This window comes from Nerophis lumbriciformis, linkage group LG19 (genome assembly GCF_033978685.3).
Source record: "Nerophis lumbriciformis linkage group LG19, RoL_Nlum_v2.1, whole genome shotgun sequence".
NCBI lineage: Eukaryota > Metazoa > Chordata > Actinopteri > Syngnathiformes > Syngnathidae > Nerophis > Nerophis lumbriciformis.
The window spans coordinates 30,077,202-30,094,594 of NC_084566.2; the positions used below are offsets into that span (position 1 = coordinate 30,077,202).

The window sequence follows — 17,393 nt, forward strand, 5'->3', positions numbered from 1 at the left end:
AGCAAAAAAATCCAAATAAGTCACGGCGTGATGTGACAGGTGGTGACAGTACACCTACTTTGAGACAAGAGCTATAGCGATGCATGCTTGGTTATGGTTTGAATTCATATCCAACAATTGTGACAATGACTTTTTACTGTCATCTTAGTTTCGTTTTTTAAAGATTTATGCTGGTGGTGTGCCTCTGGATTTTTTCAAAGCAAAAAATGTGCCTTGGCTCAAAAAGGTTGAAAAACACTGCTGTGTACTATATATGCATCTTCTCACTCGAGTATTGTGGGCGTTTTGATGATCAGCATATATTCAGCAACACAAACTTAATTGCGACCCTTATTCTGCTCGCTTAGCAGACTCAATCCACTTTGCACACGTTTAGTAGATAATCTTTGTGTGTGCTTTCAAGTTTGCACGTGTTTTAGCACATGCAAACCTGAAGTCAATTTAGGCCCTCGGTGTGCTTTTAGAATCACTGGTGGTCATACTTGCCAACCCTCCCGATTTTTTCCGGGAGACTCCCGAATTTCAGTGCCATCTCCCGGGGCAACCATTCTCCCGAATTTCTCCCGATTTCCACCCGGACAACAATATTGGGGTCGTGCCTTAAAGGCACTGCCTTTAGCGTCCTCTACAACCTGTCGTCACGTCCGCTTTTCCTCCATACAAACAGCGTGCCGGCCCAACCACATAATATATGGCGGCTTTTACACACACATAAGTGAATGCAAGGCATACTTGATCAACAGTCATACAGGTCACACTGAGGGTGGCCGTATAAACAACTTTAACACTGTTACAAATATGCACCACACTGTGAACCCACACCAAACAAGAATGACAAACACATTTCGGGAGAACATCCGCACCGTAACACAACATAAACACAACAGAACAAATACCCAGCACTAACTCTCCCGGGACGCTACAATATACACCCCCGCTACCACCAAACCCCGCCCCAGCCCCAAACCCGCCCACCTCAACCCTGAATTCGGAGGTCTCAAGGTTGGCAAGTATGCTGGTGGTACACAAGCTCCATCAACTGGTACAACATTTTTAGAAAAATAGTACATTTTCATTACAAATAAAAAAGATCATACAAATATAAACTATTAATTTCCCTCAAACGCCAAAAGCCAATTACCTGCGAGTACAAGCCACTTATTTGACGGTAAACCGTGAGCACAGAAAAGTGTTTTTGAGTCGGTACTTGGTCATGCATGAGAAAACCCGCAAGATGTCCGGTGGGATACATCGTGGTCATCATAATTTGCTATTAAGCCGTGTGCTAGCAAAGCTATTTATCTTATTGCGCTGCGGCCATGTTGCCCTGACAGGATGATAAAGTTTCCAGCTATTCTTCAGATGACACGAGGTAAAGATGACTATCGATTTCCTTGCTCAGCAACTTCTGAGGAGGCGCTCAGGAGAAGCATCCGGCGCTCGTAACTCCTGCCCGAAGGAATATTCATAAGAAAGGCGCGGTGATCAAAGCGCTCATGCGTCTGGGACATTGTGTCTTTATGGCACGCCGCCCAAAGCAGCAGAAGCTCTGTGAGGAACTTGGCTTCCTGTGTGCAGGCATGACCTGCCAGGCCCGCAGCTCCTACCTGACCGAGGAGGTGATGTGGGGCCACCGCTTCAGCCCCATGATGTCCCTGGCTGAGGGCTTCTTCGACATCGACTACGGCGCTTTCCATCACACGTTTGAGGTAAGCGTACTATCAGGATTTTTACTGCACAAGTCTGTCATTCAAGTGTAAAAAGAACTTCGACACTGTTAATAGTACAAAAGCCAAAACCAGTGAAGTTGGCACGTTGTGTAAATCGTAAATAAAAACAGAATGCAATGATTTGCAAATCATTTTCAACTTATATTCAATTGAATAGACTGCAAAGACAAGATACTTAACGTTCGAACTGGTAAACTTTTGTTATTTTTGGCAAATATTAGCTCATTTGAAATTTGATGCCTGCAACATGTTTCAAAAAAGCTGGCACAAGTAGCAAAAAAGACTGAGAAAGTTGAGGAATGCTCATCAAACACTTATTTGGATGGAACATCCCACATGTGAACAGGCTAATTGAGAACATGTGGGTGCCATGATTGGGTATAAAAGCAGCTTCCATGAAATGCTCAGTCATTCACAAACAAGGATGGGGCGAGGCTCACTACTTTGTGAACAAATGCGGCAGCAAATTGTCAAACAGTTTAAGAACAACATTTCTCAATGAGCTATTGCAAGGAATTTAGGGAGTTCACCATCTACGGTCCGTAATATCATCAAAAGGTTCAGAGAATCTGCAGAAATCACTGCACGTAAGCGTCAAGGCTGAAATTCAACTTCGAATGGCCGTGAGGCGGTACTGCATCAAAAAGCGACATCAGTGTGTAAAGGATATCACCACATGGGCTCAGGAACACTTCCGAAAACCACTGTGAGTAACTACAGTTTGTTGCTACATCTGTGAGCGCAAGTTAAAACTCTACTATGCAAAGCCAAAGCCATTTATCAACAACACCCAGAAATGCCGCCGGTTTCGCTGGGCCCGAGCTCATCCAAGATGGACTGATGCAAAGTTGAAAAGTGTTCTGTGGTCTGACGAGTCCACATTTCAAATAGTTTTTGAAAACAGTGGACGTGTTGTCCTCCGGACCAAAGAGGAAAAGAACCATACGGACTGTTCTAGGCGCAACGTTCAAAAGCCAGCATCTGTGATGGTAAGGGGGTGTATCAGTGCCCAAGGCATGGGTAACTTACACATCTGTGAAGGCACCATTAATGCTGAAAGTTACATACAGGTTTTGGAGCAACATATGTTGCCATCCAAGCAACGTCTTTTTCATGGACGCCCCTGCTTATTTCAGCTAGACAATGCCAAGCCACATTCTGCACGTGTTGCAACAGCGTGGCTTCATAGTAAAAGAGTGCGGGGTACTAGACTGGCCTGCCTGTAATCCAGACCTGTCTCCCATTGAAAATGTGTGTCGCATTATGAAGCCTAAAATACCACAACTTAAGCTGTACATCAAGCAAGAATGGGAAATAATTCCACCTGAAAAGCTTCAAAAATTGGTCTCCTCAGTTCCCAAACGTTTACTGAGTGTTGTTTAAAGGAAAGGCCATGTGACACAGTGGTAGAAATGACAGTGTGCAAACTTTTTTGCAATGTGTTGCTGCCATTAAATTCTAAGTTAATCATTATTTGCAAACAAATATTAAGTTTCTCAGTTCGAACATTAAATATCTTGTCTTTGCAGTCTATTCAATTGAATATAATTTGAAAATGATTTGCAAATCATTTTATTCTGCTTTTGTTTACGAATTACACAACGTACCAACTTCACTGTGTCATGACTAGGACTATGGTGTGTTTTGTTCTCCCGAGGTGCAAAAGATTTGGACCAGATGTGGCGTGAAGGTGAATACATGATTTATTTAAACACTATAACTACAAAAAAAAAGTACAAACGAAAAGTGCGCACAGTGGCGGAGAAACAACTTGGCTATGAAAACAAATACTTGCACAAAGGCAGAAACTATGAACAACAAAAAAAAACACTAACTGTGGCATTAATAAACAAAACTTACTTGGCATGGACTAAAGAAGCAGCATGAACGATGGCCATGAAAAAAGTGTCAGGAATGTGCAGAAGCATAAATGCGGGATGTCACCAGAAAGACAAACTGAAAACAATGAACTTAAATACTACAGACATGATTAACGAAAACAGGTGCGTGACTCAAAACGTGAAACAGGTGCGTGACGTGACAGGTGAAAACTAATGGTTGCTATGGTGACAAACAAGAGTGCACAATGAGTCCAAACGTGGAACAGGTGAAACTAATGGGTAATCATGGAAACAAGACAAGGGAGTGAAAAGCCAGAAACTAAAGAGTCCAATAACTAAACAAAACAAAACATGATTACACAGACATGACACACTGGTTTTGGGTTTTGTAGTACGTAAAGACCATTTACCGTTTTAATGCAAACAAAAAGAAGTTAGCCATGTTAATTTGAATGTGAGGTTTAATGCAAGTCCTGTTCCTCACCTCTTGTCCAGCTTGCTGCTGCTTTTAAAGTAGGTGACACCAAAAAAGCCAAAGAAAAAGCAATGCTCGCTAACCTGAGGTCTTTTTCAAGTTTTTGTGCAACTTTATAGCCATATTTTCCCTATAAATGTTAGTGTTCTGTAATCCTCATTGTTTTCTTGCTCGATTAAAAAAAAAAAAAAATCTCCACTCCTTCTCCACAAGGTGGACACGCCCTCTTGCTCGGCACGGGAGCTGTCACTGGCCGCCGCCAGGCTGGACGCCCACCTGTACTGGTCCATCTCCAGCCGGCTTGACGAGGAGCCCACCCTGGCCCAGCAGGGGTCCAAGCAGGCGGAGAGCGGGCCCGCCAATGGCAAAGGTGGGACGCCTACCTTCATTGTTGGCGAGATGACCGACGTCAGCAGTGCGCTGCCGATCCAGGGCGAGCTGAACGGCAGCGTCGCCACCGACCAGTCGGTGTGCGAGGCATAGAGGACAAAGACTTGTTTTACCACAAGAACAATTCTCCCTTTGACTTTCTTTTCTAGATTGTTCCAAGTAGGTGTGGGCGTTCAACTTTGACTTTGTTGTGTTGTCTCCAACTGCTCCCGCCTCCATCAATTTTGGTTGAGGTGTTATGTTAATATGGATTGACATTGTTCACTTTTAATTAGTAGATACTCTAAATTCTGTATTTGAACACCACAATTAGGGATGGGTACTGAATTTGTACTTCTATAGGTACTTGGTACAACTGAGTTCTCGTAAAATCAAACGCAACCATATTTCAATACCTGTTGCATAATCGGCCCTGGCTCAAGCACTTGGCGGGCAAACAGGCGTATTGGTAGCAGACTGCTTCTAGTTAATGTTGCCATTTCCCATGCTAACAAACCAAGCATGCCTGATAGAAAGCACTCAAATGTAAGCCTCCACTTTTTACAGTGGAAATGCCATAGACATGTTACTGATTAGCATTAGCGATCGTACATGGCGGTTTCAACACCTCCAAAGTTAGAAATGTAAACTAGAACTGAGATGCACATTACAATCAAACAGCTGGTTTGTAATACGTACATTACTTAAGGTATAAACACTTTGTAGGACTCAACGAAAGACAAGACTGGCATATTCAACCTAATGGCAAAGACTAGTTCCTGACTAAGGCAACACACCTAGGACAAACTAAAATGAATGCATACTTGCAACTAGAGGAAATATATTTTATTTATTAACACATGAACATGAGTACTGGTATCAATTCCCAGGTGCTTAGAATCGGCGCCGTATTGAAAGGTACCCATCCATAGACACTTTTCCTGACCTCCTGCCCACTGGGGGCGCTGTTTTTTGTGACATCCTTAACACAGTAGCAGAAGGTAAACACACTTGAGTGTCTGTGTTATTTATATCATAGCGCAGGGATGTTATTTGTCTTAGATTAGTTATTTTAGGAAACTAAAGCACAACAAAGGTGACTTCCTGCTTCCAAAAGCGATGTGTACAAATGCTTTTACTAACAATCTAATGTTAATTAGAATAAATTATATTGCTGAATAACTTGTCTATTCAAACTTCATTATGGCCCTCTCCCCACCATGGTGATGTGTCATTGGGACTGGATGTGAGTGCCACAAGTATGGAAGTAGAATTGTCTCACATCAACTTATATATATATATATAAATCAATATGATATTAATACATATGCATATATTAATAAATATACAAATACAAATATAAATGTGATATACAAATAAATACATTATTTGTATAAATAAACACGTATTTGTAAATATATTTTTAAGGTTGAAAATATATACAAAAAAAATGTATAAATATAAAAATGCGACACAAATAAATCAATAATTTGTATAAATAAACGTATTTGTAAATATATTTTTGAGATTTGAATATAAATATGCTTGATTTTGTATTTGTATTGAATTTGCATATGTGGATCGCTTTTTTTGCTTTTGTGTCGATGAGACATTCCTCCCACAAACCAGATACACAAACAAATGTGACCTACACACTCCCCTGAACAACCAGTAGAGGGCACTGCAGCCAGAGCGGTCTGGGTCACAGAGCATTATATGCATTATACGCAAAATGCCCGGAGTTCTCTGCACAAAAACAATCCACGTCTTTACAGAAAGAACGCACAAGATAATGCTAATTCATCCACTTAATCTGAAAGACCGTGCGAGCTGCTTATTTTATTGTATCAATGCCGTTTAATGACCTTGTCCCGATGTAGATACTGATCGCTTATCAGTGCAATGTGTGTCAAATCATCATCATACATCAATCATCATGTGACCCTCCCTAGTGTGTCACTGATTGGCTCGCCAGTGTCTGACCATGTCTGTGACCCAGACCGCTCTGGCTGCAGTGCCCTCTGCTGGTTGTTCAGGGGAGTGTGTAGGTCACATTTATTTGTGCATCTGGTTTGTGGGAGGAATGTCTCATCGACACAAAAAAGCAAAAAAGTGATCCACATATGCAAATTCAATACAAATACAAAATCAAGCATATTTATATTGAAATCTCAAAAATATATTTACAAATATACGTTTATTTATACAAATTCTTGATTTATTTGTATGTCACATTTTTATATTTATACATTTTATTTGTATATATTTTCAAATCTCAAAAATATATTTACAAATATGCGTTTATTGATACAAATAATTTATTTATTTGTATATCACATTTGTATTTGTATATTTATTAATATATGCATATGTATTAATATCAAATTGATATATATAAGCTGATGTGAGACAATTCTACTTCCATACAGAAGAAGTCAGCAGATTAGGTTACCAGGCAGAGTCAGTGGGTTAAAAAAAAGATTTTTGTTTCCATGTTTTTACCGCTAGAGGGAGACAAAGTTGACAAACGCCGGAAATTCTTCCTGCCTGTCAACGCAGTCTCATTGGTGGTGTTTTATGATGATGGGGTCCCCATCAGCTGTCTCCTAGGCAACCAGGGCTGGGAACAAGGGATAGAAGTGTGCGTGTGTGCCTGTGCGCGTGCGTGTGCGTGTTTTGAAGTGGGTCGTCAAAAGTAATCACGGAGTACAGGGGTCATTAAAAGAAGTGATGTTTCATACATGTTTGTATTCTTGTCGTTGTTGTTGCTTAGTCCACAGGGTGGTGACGTCACACTGCAACGACCCTCACGTAGAAAGTGACCTTGACATCAACGTAGAGCCATGGAGGAAAGACATTTTTTTTTTTTTTTCAAACCTTGAATCTCACACAGCAGCAATCATCCGTGACCAAACAAGTTCCAAAATAGGACGATAGGAGGCAAAGCCTAAGAGAAGGTAAGATAATCAAGCAAACTTCTGCAATCTTTTGTCCTTCTTGTTTTTTCTTGCAGGTTTCATGATTATTTAAATATGATTATTATAACTGCAAAATTACAAAAGGTGTCTGATCTGGCTGCTCAGTACAACATGGCAACAGGAGTTAACCAAGACATGTCCCATACATTTAATCCATACTGTGAAGAATGGCAATATAACTGAGTGTAATGATATCACTTTGTGCTCAGGTTGAAGAAAAGTAATTTTGTATTGCAAAATGATTGTTAAAAATAACATAAGATGAGTTAAAAAAAAAAAAAAATCTTTGATCAGACGAAACTTAGTCTCAAAAAATAACTAGCCAATACAAATACCAGTTCACAAAAATGAAATTTAATGAACACTAGCTCTGAATGAGTTTCGAGGTGCACATTAAGCGCAACTTATTAGGAATTAGTTTATTTCAAAGGGGACAATGCAGTCCCCTGGCCATGATGTTAAAAGGCAGTAAAATTACAATTTCAAAGAAAAAAAAACCACAATACATATACGATATAATAAACAATTTAATACAACATCACAACATAACATTTATCATAGCATCAAAACAGGCTCATCTTTTAGTGCTGGCAGCTGTAGGCGTTGATAAGTCACATTTTCAATTTTTGTGTGACAAAGAGCAACTTAGAATATTTCAGCTCGTGTGTTGGTGGTGCGTTATGTTGCGTTCGGACCAGTTGTTCCTCCCAGGGAATTCAAGTTTATGGTCGTCGCTCCCAAGCTCTTTACGACACTTAAAGCTGAATAGAAGAACCACCAGAGACAGAATAGGTATTTTGTAATATATTTGCAAAGCTTTGCAAATATACTGAGACCAGTCCAGCATAGAACATTCAATCGCGTAGCTAAGACGGTCTGCCCCCCTCCAATGAAAAACCCTCTCCTCTATCAAGTCTCTCTCCCTCCCACCCTCGCAGTCTTGTCCCTCCAGCCCAAACACATGCCCATTGTCCTCCGCACCTGGACATAAGGATAGATAAGAGAAAGGAGTATCTCTCTTTCTTACATTCCACACTCAAGGTTAGCACACAGTATTTGCAGACAACCAAAAGACCACAATTGGAAGAAAAACACTAGCTGTTTTGTAATATGATTATGAAATTAAAGAAGTAACACTTAAATACGGATATATGTAGATATCTGCCTCCGACAGTTACCAGGGGCATAGCACCAAATTCTGGGCCCCCATATACACAGGATTCCTGAAAGGCTTCCCCATCCCACCCTAAACCCAATTCCCGCCGCCCCATACACACACACTTGGTATGTTGATATTTACATGCAGTGAAAAACCTATTCTTGCATTTGAAACACCTCTTTTTAAAGATGGGATCTACAGATAAAACCCTAAATAGTTGTCAGGTTCAAACACTGATGACATCTATTAAACAGACAAGAAGCAAGGAATTAAACAGAGGCAGAATTCAATTTAGCTCATTGAGGAGAAACGTCTGGGCTGTAGTATTTGTACAGTCTTCCACCACGCTCTGACGAAAGGTTGCATGCCTCCTCTTTTATTTGGACTATCCCTGATTACAGCTGTTTCTAAAGGAAGGGGGGTCATAAACAGCCGTCGCCTTTGGTTACAAAACAGTTCAAAGAAAAGGTGCCTGGAAGGGGGTCAGGTCCTGCTTCCTCTCCGCTTTGTAGATCTCGGGTCAAGACAAAATCTTCCTGTGGATTACAATAGATCAAAGAAACCGACACCTTCATGTCGCTTCCCTTCCTACACAATGGACTTTTACAAGCCTTTTGATTGGTAAGATCAAAGACATCTTTTGGAAACACAAAGTTTTGTGATAACTTAGATACAATTATTCTGACAATAGTGCGGTTTTGGGGGAAAAAAATATGCTTTTTTAAAACAAAAAAATCACTAACAAATACAATACAAAGTGGCCAGAATAACAATTTAAATACTCATTATTCACTTAAATATGATCATACATTTAATAGATTAGATTTATATAGCGCTTTTCTAGACACTCAAAGCGCTTCAGAGAAAACTGAGAACCCCATCACTCATTCACTCCATATTCACACCCTGAAGGTGGTAAGCTACTGTCAGGTTCAAACACTGATGACATCTATTAAACAAGACAAGAAGCAAAGAATTAAACAGAGACATAATTAAATTTGACTCCATTGAGGAGAGATGCCTAGACACTGTAAGGGTACAGTGTCTCACCACGCTCTGGCGAAAGACTGTACGCCCTCTCTTTTATTTGGACTTTCCCTGATTACATGGCAACAGCTGTTTCTAAGGGACGGGGGTCGTAAACAACTATCGCCTTTGGTTACAGAACAATTCAAAGAAAAGGTCGTAAAAGAGTTCACAGAAAAGGTCGCTTGGAGGGGAGTCTGGTCCTGCTTCCTCTATGCTTTTGTAGTTCTTGGGTCGAGACAAAATCTTTCTGTGGATTACAATACATGAAAGAAACAGAACACCTTCATGTTGCTTCCCATCCTACACAGTGGAGTTTTACAAGCCTTTTGTTTAGTAGGTTCAAAGACAGCTTTTGTCTTCTCGCCGGAAACTCATTTCAACACAAAGTTTTTTGAAAACTTAGATACAATTATACTAACAGCTACATTTGTAGCCACAGCTGCCCCGAGGTAGACTGACAGAAGCCTGGCAGCCAATTTGCTTCTACCGCCCCGCCAACGACCACCAAATAAATATGTTAAGTTTTCCTTTCCTGAAGAGTGTCATATAGAGATTATCTGATACACTTTGGGTTATCATCAGTGGATAATACGAATCGTAATAATACTGTCAGGAACTCGCATGGCTGCGATATCTGTGACCCCCAAGATGCAGGAACCAGGAGAACAAACAGCAGGTAAGAGGATTTTAATATATTGTATTTAACAGAGGAGAAGCAGTCATGTATACAACAGAGGTTCTCAAACAATAATCAATCCTCAAGCACTGAGGAACAGGCGAGGCAGGCATAAATAGCCGCCTGATTGACCAGGTGTGCCCGGCTGCCAATCAGGGACAGGTGAGGAAAACGAGCGCTCAGGGAGAACTGCAGGAAATGGTACAAAAATAGGAGCGCTGACAGGAAATAAACATCAAACAAGGAACCACAAACAGAAATGAAGTGACAGATCGTCACAAATACATCATTATGATTATGGTTATGTTATTATTAGTGCATCTCCTGGGACGTAAGTCTTGCCCTGGCTTTAAAAAAAGGGGAGCAGTGAGCAGCAGCGATGGCCACGCTCGGGAATCATTTTTGGTGATTTAACCCCCAATTCCAACCCTTGATGCTGAGTGCCAAGCAGGGAGGTAATGGGTCCCATTTTTATAGTCTTTTGTATGACTCGGTCGGGGTTTGAACTCACGACCTTCCAGTCTCAGGGCGGACACTCTAACCACAAGGCCACTGAGCGGGTTAGAAGATGGACGAAATGCGTACCGACATCCTCGACAATCTTAAATCTGTTGTTTGTCAGTGTAGAACGGGTGTGATGGTTGTTTTTTTGTGGGGAGGGTATGTTGCATGCACCCTGTATAGAGGGATGCTTCTGCAAGAGCTTTGGGGTTGGGGGGTAAGTGCCACCCTTGTTTGTTTTTTTGTATTAGTCAAGCTTATTTTTTTTTAGTTTTGCTACAGACTTGCATCATTGATGTTTGCATCTCTTTGCTATGACCCAGCCTAATCTAACTGCAACGTCTGGCGGGTGTGGTAGAATAGAATAGAGTTTTATTGTCATTATTACAATGAACCGGTTCAAAGAACAACAAAATTGTAGCAGATGCCCTAAGGTGCATACACAATAATATAGTAATATAGATAGTAAAAAAGATATAAAAAAAGAAGATATATATCTATATATATGTATATATATATCCACACACATGCATATATCCGTACATATGCATATATATACATATACACATATATATATACACGTACAAAAATATACATACACATATATATACACACACATATATATATATATATGTATACACATACAAACCCCGTTTCCATATGAGTTGGGAAAATGTGTTAGATGTAAATATAAACAGAATACAATGATTTGCAAATCCTTTTCAACCCATTTTCAGTTGAATGCACTACAAAGACAAGATATTTGATGTTCAAACTCAAAAACCTTATTTTTCTTTTGCAAATAATAATCAACTTAGAATTTCATGGCTGCAACACGTGCCAAAGTAGTTGGGAAAGGGCATGTTCACCACTGTGTTACATGGCCTTTCCTTTTAACAACACTCTGAGGAGACACATTTTTTAAGCTTCTCAGGTGGAATTCTTTCCCATTCTTGCTTGATGTACAGCTTAAGTTGTTCAACAGTCCGGGGGTCTCCGTTGTGGTATTTTAGGCTTCATAATGTGCCACACATTTTCAATGGGAGACAGGTCTGGACTACAGGCAGGCCAGTCTAGTACCCGCACTCTTTTACTATGAAGCCATGTTGATGTAACACGTGGCTTGGCATTGTCTTGCTGAAATAAGCAGGGGCGTCCATGGTAACGTTGCTTGGATGGCAACATATGTTGCTCCAAAAGCTGTATGTACCTTTCAGCATTAATGACGCCTTCACAGATTTGTAAGTTACACATGCTTTGGGCACTAATACACCCCCATACCATCACAGATGCTGGCTTTTCAACTTTGCGCCTATAACAATCTGGAGGGTTCTTTTTCTCTTTGGTCCGGAGGACAACACGTCCATTGTTTCCAAAAACAATTTGAAATGTGCACTCGTCAGACTACGCTGTAAGTTTTTGCTGTCGTCCAGCATTCTGTTTTTGTTTACTTTGTAGCCAGTTTCGTTTTATTTTCGTTCTACATAGCCATCCTTAAGCTTTAATGCCTTTTCTTAGGGGCACTCACCTTTTGTTTATTTTTGGTTTAAGCATTAGATAGCTTCTTACCTGCACGCTGCCTCCCGCATATTGTGATCACGACAAACTATCGTTGTCGTTCCCGACATCTACAAAGCAATTATCTACCGGCTTCCACCTACTGATATGGTATGGTATAAACGAGCTCTAGACAGCACAGACACTCAACAACGGTACATTATTTACAGATTATAATTACTGGTTTGCAAAAAATATTTTTAACCCAAATAGGTGAAACCGCATAATCTCCCACGTCACACCAGACTGTATCTCAGGGCACACTAGTTTTCCGCGGCACAGTGGTTGAAAAACACTGCACTAGTGTGTCTGCTCCAAGAAGGACCCGCAAAGTCCGCGGCAAAAAGTGTCAAAAGATGTATGTAACAATGTACAGGATATTATTCCGCAGGTTCTGACTCAGTATTTCTTTCCTTCCATTTCTTTCTTTTGTTAATTTATTCAAATTGTGTTTGAAAAAAAACATGATTCAGGATGAGGATGTTACCAAAACACATACGACCCAATATGAAAATGCCTCCAGTCTTTTGTAGGTGACGACAGCAGGCTGATGCAGGCCCGCACACATTTTGGAGCTAAAAATGGGTTATTCCAAAATGTGTGAAATTCATTAAAAACAAGCTTAAAATCACTAATGCGTTTTTGGGAGATAATTTACCTTATTGATTTTTAGGTCGATAAATAAGTATCAATGTTGTCAGCATTAGAGGGCCCTTTAATTTCTTAAAAGAGTAAATTGTTAAATGTAATTCATAGTTTGAGTTGTTCAAAGAGTAAAATGTGTTGCATAGCAATGTGAGTTATAGATATATTCTTTAACACGTGGACACAAATTGTGCTATAAGAAGTGTTCTGGTGAAAATTGATGGCCTTGTTCGCCTCTCAGTCTTTCTTTTAGTTTGCTTTGTCAGCATAAAGCGGGTAGAATATAATATCGATGGGAGATTTATAGTTTAGATCAAGGCTATTCCACTAAATTGTTTCTAGAAAACTAAGGATCGCCGGGCTGGACTTCTTCTCTCTTATATGATTATTATTTCTGAGAACCAGCTTCCTCTGCAGTGGACATTTGTTTTTGGTCTCTTTCTTTAGTCATAGATACAGATTTCTGAAGAAAATAGTTATTTTATACAAAATAAAAGTGTCCACTGTAGTGGACCCTAGCTTTAGGAGTTTGAAATGTCAATGCAATGATCTAATCCGGCCTGTGTTACATCCTTGTGTCTGTGTTTGGACTTTGCCTGTCCTGTGCCCTTATTTTGTAATGTTCCCTTCCTCGTGCCATGCAGGTGCTTCCCCACCTGCTACCTGATTGGCATCCGGGACACACCTGCACCCAGTCGCCAATCAGTCTCCTGTTTGTGTGCAAGACAGGGCCGGATCATTGCCTACTGATTTTACAAAATGAGTTCCGTGACTTGTGCACTTTCTTTTGCACTCGTCTTCTTTTGTTCTTTTCTTCACTCCTTTTGTGGTTGAGTTTTCTGTTTAGATATAATATTATTTTTACTCACTGTCTGCCTCCCATACATGCCAACTTTGAGACATCCAAATTTGGGAGATTTGGGGGGGTTGAGGTGGGCGGGGTCGGGGTGGGTGGGGCCAGGGGGCGGGGTTAAGGGGGGAGGAGTATATTTATAGATAGAATTAACTGAAATTCAAGTATTTCTTATATATATATATATATATATATATATATATATATATATATATATATATAAAATAAATACTTGACTTTCAGTGAATTCTAGCTATATATATATATATATATATATATATATATATATATATATATATATATATACATATAAATAAAATAAATACTTGAATTTCAGTGTTCATTTATTTACACATATACACACATAACACTCCTCTCTACTCATTGTTGTATTTGAAAGTGCAATGCTTTGCAGCCAGTAGCACAGCCTTTGAAGGAGCGTAGGTATGGGCAGTGTAATATTCTGGGTTGGAGTCAATAACCAGGTGAGGTGACGAAGTTACGTCTCTTTACTTCATACTTCAGAACCGACTCCCACACTTGCCGTCAGGGTGCGCAATACAACGTAAACCGTTGGCCAACCAAGAAGTAATCACAGAACACTATACAGTATAGTGTTCTGTGGTTACTTTTTGGTTGGCCAAGTAGTCCGGCTGGAAATCGGGAGAATGGTTGTCCCGGGAGATTTTCGGGAGAGGCACTGAAATTCGGGAGTCTCCCGGAAAATTCGGGATGGTTGGCAAGTATGCTGCCTCCCGTCTTTGCATCCTTGGCCAGGGCTGCTGAGGGGGCCGCATGGTCAGACGCCTCTGCTCCTTCTGAAGCTCCCTCCCACCCATTCCGTGGGGACGTCTGGTATATTTCTCCTAAACCCTCCCCCATGTTAGGATTAATCGTGAATAATTATAAGGTGGCTACCGTATTTCCTTGAATTAGCGCCGGAGCGGTAATTAATTTAAAACCTCTTCTCACTCCGGCGCTTACCAAAGGCATGCAGTAAATTTAGGCCCGCTCTTATAAATTTGAGTGTGATGTAAGGATACCATCATGAAAAGCACATTTAATTTAAAAAAAAAACTTTATTATGGTCTTACCCATACTTGCCAACCCTCCCAGATTTTCCGGGAGACTCCCGAAAATCTCCCGAAATTGTAGAATGATCGAGGGCGAGTTCTTGGTTTCTTATGTGGGTTTATTGTTGGGCAGTTTCATTAACGTCCTCCCAGCGCGGTAACAACACACAACAACAGCAGTCACGTTTTTGTCTACCGTAAAGCAGTTTGTCTGCCGTAAACAGCAATGTTGTGACACTCTTAAACAGGACAATACTGCCATCTAGTGCATTTGATGAAGGCACTTTTGTGCGTGCCACACAGCAATGCATCATCGGAGAGGGTGTTCAGCATGGTTTGAAAAAGAGTGACAGAGAATAGAACAAGGATGGACAATTCAACCCTTAACTCAACAATGAGTAGATGAGTGTTATATGTGTGTGTGTATATGTGTAAATAAATGAACACTGAAATTCAAGTATTTATTTTATATATATACAATAGATATACATATATATATATATATATATATATATATATATAAAATAAATACTTGATCCATCCATCCATCCATTTTCTACCGCTTATTCCCTTTGGGGTCGCTGGAGCCTATCTCAGCTACAATCGGGCGGAAGGCGGCGTACACCCTGGACAAGTCGCCACCTCATCGCAGTATATATATATATATATATATATATATATATATATATATATATATAATACTTGACTTGGTGAATTCTAGCTGTAAATATACTCCTCCCCTCTTAACCACGCCCCGCCCCCTGCCCCCCACCCCCCACCCCCACCTCCCGAAATCGGAGGTCTCAAGGTTGGCAAGTATGGTCTTACCTTTACTTATAAATGAAGTCCATGCGCAGCTCCTTCTGAACAAAAGCATCGATAACTTGTTTATAGAAGTCTTCCTTATCTTTCTTCAGTTTTAAAAGTCTCTCTGTCTCGATGGAGATATTCCTTTAATTATTACCTCCTGCTTCGATTGAAAGTCCAGTTTAGAAAACTGTTTTATTTTAGATATGTAATCCTCCATGTTAAAAGTGCAAGCGAGAGGAAAAAAATAAACGATCGCTGCTAACTGTTGCTGCTTGCTGTCACTTCTTCTGCAGCCGAGTAGTCGCAAGAAGGATCACTAGCGCCCTCTACCACCAGGAGGCGGGAGTCATTTAATGACTCATATTTGACACACGCAGCTACGGTATATTAATAAAACATAGCTGCTTACTGTTCTTTTGAGCATATTCAATAGCTTGGACCTTAAATCCTACTGAATAGCTCTTAATCTTTTTCCCTTTATGCAATTTTAAATTATTGAAATCAGCCTCCTCCATTTTGAAAATGACGACAGGTGAAGTGTCACTCGTGACGTGACAAGTTTTACCCGGCGGAAATTCTAGGCATATGCTAATTATTTTGCGTAACGAGTTTGACCCGGCGGTAATTCTAGACATGCGCTAATAAAAATAATATTTTGCGAAACGAGTTTGACCCGGCGGTAATTCTGACCCGGCGGTAATGCTAAGCATGCGCTAATTATTTTGCGAAACGAGTTTGACCCGGCGGTAATTCTAGGCAGGCGCATACTATATACCCGGCGGCAATTCAAGGAAATACGGTATGACCAAAATGTGATTAATTGCAATTAAATGTTTTATTTCTTTGACAGCCCTAATAAAAACACTTGAGCGTGTTGTATAAATGAACTTGGAAGATCCTTGCATTGACATTTTAACCTCCTAAAGGCCAGTGTTCACTACAGTGGACACATTTATTTTGCATAACAGGGCTATTAGATCCACTATGGACTGGACTCTCACAATATTATGCTAGATCCACTCGACGTCCATTGCACCGGTCGCCCTAGGGGGGGTCCCCACATCTGCGGTCCTCTCCAAGGTTTCTTATTGTCCCATTGGGTTGAGTTTTTCCTTGCCCTGATGTGGGATCTGAACCGAGGATGTCGTTGTGGCTTGTGCAGCCCTTTGAGACACTTGTGATTTAGGGCTATATAAATAAACATTGATTGATTGATTGATATTTTTTCCAAACATACTGAGCCGGTGAGCTGCTGCATCGCCTCTGAATCTGGGAAAGTCAATTCTACATTATAAATCGAGAACTTGATAAACATTGACATTTAAGATGGCAAGAAAGACTAAAAAAGATGCTTGGTTATTATTATTTTTTTTTTACCTGTCTGAGGATTATGATTAATTCTTCATCTAAACAGGAAGATATAAACATCCCATCAGTCTGCATCCCACTGAGGGCTGACATTGTACAGCAAGTGATTGTTTTATTGTGTTTGTAGTTTGTATTTCTTGTTTAGCACTGAGCAATCGTGTTACTTGCCGGATCTGCTTATCACTCAGCTTCTAAAGATTGTATCTCATCCTACATATAATCAGGCTACAAAAATATAAGGTTCTGGATTATCATTTGCCCCAAAGTAGCCATTCTGGGCTCTCATGAAGTCTGCCATGATTAGTAGTTGTTGTGTTGTTGAAGGAAAT

General features: G+C 40.3%; 1 protein-coding gene across 2 annotated transcripts in view; it reads left to right on the plus strand.

Annotated features, from left to right (window-relative positions):
* The window catches only part of kcnj9 (potassium inwardly rectifying channel subfamily J member 9), a 30,631-nt gene extending 24,940 nt beyond the window's left edge, over window positions 1-5,691 (plus strand). For both annotated transcript variants that reach the window (XM_061979006.1, XM_061979005.1), the window contains 2 exons: window positions 1,579-1,709; window positions 4,260-5,691. In XM_061979006.1, coding sequence (XP_061834990.1) covers window positions 1,579-1,709; window positions 4,260-4,529 — 401 coding nt within the window. In that variant the 3' untranslated portion in view covers window positions 4,530-5,691. The remainder of the gene's footprint in view (window positions 1-1,578; window positions 1,710-4,259) is intronic.
* Window positions 5,692-17,393: the final 11,702 nt, after the last annotated feature.